This window comes from Festucalex cinctus, chromosome 6 (assembly GCF_051991245.1).
Source record: "Festucalex cinctus isolate MCC-2025b chromosome 6, RoL_Fcin_1.0, whole genome shotgun sequence".
Lineage (NCBI taxonomy): Eukaryota > Metazoa > Chordata > Actinopteri > Syngnathiformes > Syngnathidae > Festucalex > Festucalex cinctus.
In genome coordinates this window covers 15,570,544-15,577,572 of record NC_135416.1, presented here as the reverse complement: position 1 = coordinate 15,577,572, position 7,029 = coordinate 15,570,544, and the positions used below count along the sequence as shown (strand labels likewise).

The following is a 7,029-nucleotide window of genomic DNA, read 5'->3' as shown; positions in this document are numbered from 1 at the left end:
ACAAATCTGCATGCAGACGCTCCTCCAACATTTCAGCTCAGTTGCCTCTGACGCTGATTTTAAATATGTAATTACCTCATCGTGGCGCCATAAACTACGTTTCCTTCTATGCGCACAGATGCAAGCTTTTATTGTGTTAATTCATGCACTTCACACTTAAATAATGCTAAACAAAAGTCATTTACATTTTATTGAAATAGACTTGATGAACACTTGTACAAAAATCTATATACATATAAAAAAAAAAAGTTGAGAAATTATGTTTAGTTTTTTTAAAGTTAGGGTGTGCTTGTGCACTTGTGCACCCAAAGATATAAATTGTTTATTTTTACTTACCCACCATCAAATAAATATTTGTTTTCAGTTGAGTTGTACAGGTTAAAGGTCATATTAATCGTGGAAAACTTTTTGAAATGAACTTTTTTTTTCTTCCCGATATCACAAGAGCTTGATTTGAACAGGGGTGTGTAGACTTTTATATCCACTGCTGTCTTTAATTGGATGTTGCCAATGCTTAGCACGTCTGCCTGACAGTTCAGAGCTTCAATCCAATCTTGATGAAGCATGTATAGAAATAGAAAAGCAATGGATGCATATGTTAATATAACTATTTTTTATTTATTTATTTTTAACAGGTCTACTGAGATTGTCAGAATTGCACGGTGGGCCTGAGTACTGCCATGGTGCTGTAAATTGCCTACACTTAAATAAGGGATTCAAATTAAAGGTCTACTTGTGCATATAGTTTTAAGCTATTTTCAGGAACGAAAATTTTCAGGAATAATAATAATATTAATAATAAAAACAAAAAATCTAATGTATACCGTAAATTGACTCCTGAAGGGAAACAGAGTGCTGCTTCCCTCTGCTGGAGAACAGGAGTACTGCATTATTATTGGGAGGGTGTTGAAAAGGCAAGTTTTCAAGTAATATAATACTTGAAAAATAATTAATATTACTAACATTCATTATCTGAATTACTTTTTTAGGATTGGTGTACTTTGAGTGATGACAATAGATGGGGGGGGGGGGGGGGGGGGTCACTTCAAAACTTGTATTTTGAAACTTATTTTGTGACACTAGATGGGGAACTTTTCCGATGCACCACATGATGTGTATTTACTAATACTTGTTTACATCCACAAAACAACAGTAATATTTAAAATGGAATAATTTTATAGAGAAAAAAAAAGTTGTTTAAAAAGTGCCCCACCCAGCAAAGGAAACACGCATACTGATTGTATATGCACAAACGTCATGCCATGTGTCATGTCAAGACTTTATTTGCATTGAACGAATGCATTAGTTGTTAGTTGCTCTTTTAGCTGATGAGCACAACACCTGATGTTTTACTTCATGTCATTGGTCTTCCTGGCTAGGGATTCCAAAGCGCTGAACATGGTGTCGGGGCTTTCGGAATCCTCCAGCTGAGCCTTTGCACAGAAGACAGGCGGGTACAAGTCCATGGGGTTGGTGATGCCAAGTACCCAGTTGAAAGTGCTGCAAAAAAGGAGGAAATATTCTTGTTCAAATTGTTCACTTACTGTATATGTATATTGAATTAAAAAATGCCTCTTCAAGAACATTTGCCATGGCACAACAAGTCATACCTAACAATGGTCCATCCACTTTTCGGTGTGTAGGCAGTCAAGGTCACTGGGATGCAACCAATCTCTGTGAAGACGCTCGTGTAGGTGCCTGAATTTATTCATTTATTGAAATTATTAATATTTGTCATGCACATGTCACAGATCCATCAGCGGTTCTTCTCACCGTTGCCGGGCAGGTCTCCGTACCAAGTGTTGACCAGCACGCCCATTCCCCACGAGGAGGACGAGCCCAAAATGGCCTGACCCATCAGATTGGCGTCATCGGGCACTTGCATGGGAACGAAATCTGCACTCAGTCGGCGCTTCTTGCAAGACAGCTTGCTCCAGTCGATCTCATAATAGACTTTCTAGGAAATAGAAATATGTTCACCTTTAATAAATCATGCTTATAATTCAATATTTAGTGTGCAGCCAGTGATAGCGATTATTAAGCTTAAACGCCCAGAATGAAAATGAAACCAAGAGGCTTGCTGCAACATTGAGGGGACTGAAGGAATTTCTGGCAACTGGCTGTTCAGTACATGCGGCAACAAATCTCCAGTATTCTTCATACTGTATACCTGGACAGTGGAGTAGGATGGCAAGATGCACAAAATGTGTTATTGTCTGAGTGAACTAAAATTGAACTTTTTGGTGAACATTGCCAAAGGTATGCTTGCATTTGGTCTGTTTATCTTCAGCTGGATCAAGAACCTTAGATGAGGTGAAAGGAATTGTCAACATTTAATACCACAAAGCTTTTCAGCCTTCTGCTAGAAAGCAAAAAAAAAAAAAGTCTGAAAAAGCCTACTAGAACAGCTGAACTTTATTTGGGGTTATTCAGAGGCATTGTAAACTCAAGTGCCAATTGTGCAATGACAAAATTTAAGACAAATTTCAATGATTTGTTAATTCTGAACACAGCAACATACCCATTAAAATGGGGTGTGAATACTTATGCAACCACAATATTACTTTGGGTTTTTTTAATTTCTCGAAAACATTTGTTTTATACTATTAAAAAGGGTTTTACAGGTCATAGGTCAAAGAGTTGGAAAACGTTTTGTCATGATTTATAATGCAAATCTTTTTTTTAATATGGAAACTAGTGCTGTTAAAGCGTTAACTAATTAATTAATCACAAAAAAATTATCGCATTAATCATGTATTAATTTTGACCGGAGATAATCCTTTAGCTAACAGTGGATGGTTACATTAAAGTTAGCAGGTTGTGTTTGAGCAATAAACATAACTCCATGTATTAAAAGTAAAGCATTTAATAAATGTTTGCATATAACATTCAGAATATTTGCTCATGTCAAACTATCAGGGTCATTTTTTTCCCCCATTTTAAATTATGCAAGTAATAAACCGATTAGAAAAAGAGAAGAAAGAGTGTGTGAAGTGGATACAAATTTTTGAAGACTTCCTCACAACATTAAATGTTGAAAAAATTAACACATAAGCGATTAATCAAAAATCTAAGATGGGATTAATCTGATTAAAAAATGTAATCATTTGACAGTTCTAATGGAAACCCAGGTCAAGTGTAAATGTAGACCAAAGTAAACCCCAATTGTTTCTTCCTACAAGCAGATGCATTGTGCACATGCAAATACCTTGTTGAACAACATCAGCTGATCCACAGCAAAAGTTTGATTTCCAGCCATGCCGTAGTTTCGAACCCGAATCTTCTGACCAAAAGCATCATAGGTGATTGTTCCCGTAGACATGACGAGACCGTTGAAGCCCATCTGGAAAACAAATTGCATCTTTATGGACATCATAGCCTTTTTTTTTTTTTTTTGGCATAATATGCATCTTCTTTTTATTGAGCTGAGGAGGGGGGGGGGGGGGAAATGCAACTAACTGACTTACCACAGAGACACCTCCACTCATCAGGGGAGGAGAATCTAAGCGAAAGGAAATAGGAATATACCATGAAATTTTTTTTGGCAAAGAGACATAAATGGCGACATTTCGGTTCTACAAAGAGTGATCACAATGACCGAGATTACGCACAATGGCAACAGAGAATTAAAATGTCAATCCCAATCTGTGTGAATAGTTGCATGGTGTGGCAGTGCTGAGAACAGACTCACCACACTGTTGGGGTTTCTGGGCACTAGCTGCCGCAAGCAGCAGGCCGAGGATGGCTAAAGCACGGCCGACGTTCATGTTGACGGGCTGCAAACACCTTCCAGTTACAGAGCAACAGGCCTCTCTAAATATATCCCATCACATCTGGACAGGTCCCACCATGTGTTCCCACCTACGCTGACTTCTGACATTTAGCTCCCAGAAAAGGAAAATATCAACTCAAAATGGAAACTGATAACGTATGCCGAATGTTGTTACGTCACTTATCACAGGAACTGCTAGCATCATGAAGATAACTTTTAATTGATTATACTCACATTCAGACCTATTCTCAACAGTAACACAAAATGTAACTTAGTCCCCCCTCCCCCCACCAAAATGATATACATTAAGACAACAATCACAAATTGTTGAGTGGAAGCCAATGCAGCTGGAAGAATTCCCACATTGTATCAACCTCCACCTGTTTTCTTCTCTTAACGTGTCATCTGATTCTCAGTGTTATGTCAGAGCAAGTTCAACTTTCCATCACACACCATAAATAGTTAGACATGAAAAAAAATGACTACATAATGGAAATGAAAATATAAACATTAAGAAAAGACTTTAAAGGGACAAACTATATTTTTCTTGTATTTTTTTTTTTTTTTTTTTGTGTAATACCCAAAACAAAAAAACGAAACAAGTTAATGGGTAACTCGCCATCCCTTTGACAATTTTTTTCCTCAACGATTATCACTCCTCAGTCACCAAACAGTGCTTGAATGCATTTTTGTTATCAGCACCCTACAGAAAGACCTGATTATCAAGACTTTTTTTTTTTTTTTGTGCGTTATACAAACAGCAGGTCTCCACTCAATTTGAAACATTCAAAACTAGAGACGCAAAAACATTCAGTAAAAGAATCTGCAGTGTGGTATTATGCATATTTATTTTTTCCAATGTGCATAACATTGTTTTTCCATTTTAATCTTCTCATGTTTGCTGCTTTGTCAACATGTATAATTAATGAATGAAAACCAAGCATCAGATGAGCAAGGTATATTGTCACTATTTCAGTTGCCATCCTAATTTAAACCCCCACCGCATAAATTAAGGAAATTTACACACAAAACTAAAGTCAATAAAGTTAAATCCATTTTTTTTGTTAAAAAACAAAAAACAAAAAAAATTAATAAAAATAAAAATAAAATAAACTGTACAATTATTTGACATGACTTTTGTTGGCTTTGCAACTAAGCATCAGAAATGTACACCTGATGTAAATGTATGAATATCAACAACAAGTCCATACATACCATTTCAGTTCTGTGAGGAGATTGTTACTCAGGGTGTTTTTGAGTGGAGTCTGAAGACCAATGAAGTTCAACACAATGTTACATCATATGACTATTACCTGCTGGGGGAAGTTGTATGGTGTTTCTGTACAGTCAAAATGAAAATGGACACTTTGTGGCAGGGGGGAGGGGGGGGGGGGTGATTAAACATTGGCAGCATGGCTTCTTTTGCAATTTGACTCGCATTCATCCAACCCAGTCGGATCACTGAAAGCTGCTCAAGCAATCGAAAGTTTCATCACACATTCATTCTTTCACCTCTTCCCTTTACGGCTACTAAAAGCAAGATGCCATTGTTCATTAGTCTTAAATAAATTAAATAAAAATGATGCTCTCTTTGTTTTTACTTCCCTAAAAACACATTTTTAAAACAATCTCAGGTCCCTTTTACATCTTTGACTTCCAACAACATTTCACCTGTTGGAACTTGAAATGTCGCGTTGTCAACATTAGCGTTCATCCTTCTGACATATCCAACTGCCAGTGTCCTGCTACTATTTCAACATTCAGGCATTTCACTCACACATTCAGTGTTTATTAACAAAGTGGAGGCATGCATTGTAGTGTCCATCTGGCCATTTCATAGCCAAGCACTGCAGTGGCGTGCAAGGTCCTCCTGTGTGCGGGGGAAGGGTTGAGTTATTGGAGCCCTTTTGGGCTTTGAGGAAAAGAGAAGTAAAGAGGGCCCCTTTAAAATACATCTTTGAAAAATGTGCTTGCCTCCTTACGAGACAGACAGAAAAAGCCACTTCTTGTTGGATCAGAGGTGACAGACAGCTGAGCAGATGAGTTCAAGGAGAAAAAAAAAAAAAAAAAAAAAAAGGACTAGAAAAAATCTAGAGTGAAGCACATTGTCATAGTTCTTTTTTTTTTTTTTTGGCCCTCAATGATCTACTTGAAAATCTTCCACTGTGGCTTGTTGTCAGCAGTCAGACACTTCTGAGGTGTCACTGGTGAGTTTCCGTCGTTGCCGCACAGTTTTCTCCTCATCCTGCATAGTTAAAAAAAATAAAATAAATGTTTCTGAGGAAAGTACAGAGCATGTGACAATAATAATCCCTCCAGTAATGAGACAAATTCGGAACTACCAGTAGGAATATCTGGGTACCTCACAATACGATATGCACTTAAAAGCTCACCATAACGATTATCTCACAATATGACGATGCCGCGATTATCGATATATTGGTCAGATAATAAATCCACGATAAAACTACTCAAGACATAATCTGATGTTTTTTTCAATGAGAAAATAGTTTCTTTTCGTACCATCACTGAAACACAATATTAAAACTGGTATATTTTAAATACAAATATCTTCTTAACAGAGATCACTTTTTGTGAACAAATTTGTCTTAAACACTATTGCCATGCAACATATCAGTCAGTTACATAGTCAATTGTTTCATTTTAGAAACCGACCATTGTTTTTGTGCAACATTGCAAAAGTAAATAAATAAAATTACTTACATATTAAATCCAATTAAATAAATATTAATATTCCTCAGAAATTGTGTGCTTCAAAAAGTCAAAATATAAAATATGTTCTAAAATGTTAAAATTGAATATATAATTCACATTTTTCATAGAAACATGGAAAACTGGACAGCTAAATCTTACACAAGTAAAAGTAAGCTCATGAGTCTTCTTCGCCTGAAGACTTCCGTACGTTTCCCCGCCACGCTTATGAGGCGCTCCCCCTAGAGGCCCACCAAGTAATTGCTCAACAAGTAATGAACAATGGAGCCATTACAGCGGCTGTATATAAACTACAAATATCGATACTTTGTGAGGGGTATTGATAATCTTATCGTGATATCGATATCGTCTCATTCTCTTAGGAACCATAATAAAGGTTGCATATAACATTTGATCCTATTCCTCCTTGTCCTGTGCATGTCTACATGTTATGTTCGAACATATTCCTATTCATGTGGTATTAATTTAGGCAAGAATTTGTTTATTCTTGTGATTTAAATGAAGATCAGACCACATTTGATGAC

The 7,029-nt window shown here is 36.6% G+C and overlaps 2 protein-coding genes across 5 annotated transcripts in view; both read right to left on the bottom strand.

The window, feature by feature from the left end:
- Window positions 1-1,349: 1,349 nt before the first annotated feature.
- Window positions 1,350-3,767, bottom strand: LOC144020337 (ependymin-like). The gene is made up of 6 exons (XM_077523712.1): window positions 3,692-3,767; window positions 3,468-3,502; window positions 3,209-3,343; window positions 1,774-1,957; window positions 1,611-1,698; window positions 1,350-1,500 (listed from the first exon to the last, which is right to left on the bottom strand). Exons 1-6 carry the CDS (start codon window positions 3,765-3,767, stop codon window positions 1,350-1,352), a joined length of 669 nt encoding a protein of 222 aa, XP_077379838.1.
- An 834-nt stretch (window positions 3,768-4,601) lies between these two features.
- The window catches only part of pnpla6 (patatin-like phospholipase domain containing 6), a 26,913-nt gene continuing 24,485 nt past the window's right edge, over window positions 4,602-7,029 (bottom strand). For all 4 annotated transcript variants that reach the window (XM_077523637.1, XM_077523640.1, XM_077523639.1 and 1 more), the window contains one exon: window positions 4,602-6,017. In XM_077523637.1, the coding sequence (XP_077379763.1) occupies window positions 5,949-6,017 (69 nt within the window). In that variant the 3' untranslated portion in view covers window positions 4,602-5,948. The remainder of the gene's footprint in view (window positions 6,018-7,029) is intronic.

Bases quoted from the DNA above. Each gene is read 5' to 3' on its own strand.
- LOC144020337 (XM_077523712.1), bottom strand. From the start codon at position 3,767: ATGAACGTCGGCCGTGCTTTAGCCATCCTCGGCCTGCTGCTTGCGGCA. The intron at 1,958-3,208 runs GTATTTGCATGT...TCTATTTCCTAG, and splicing joins AGCTGATGTTGTTCAACAAG to AAAGTCTATTATGAGATCGA. The intron at 1,699-1,773 runs GTGAGAAGAACC...GAATAAATTCAG, and splicing joins CGGAGACCTGCCCGGCAACG to GCACCTACACGAGCGTCTTC.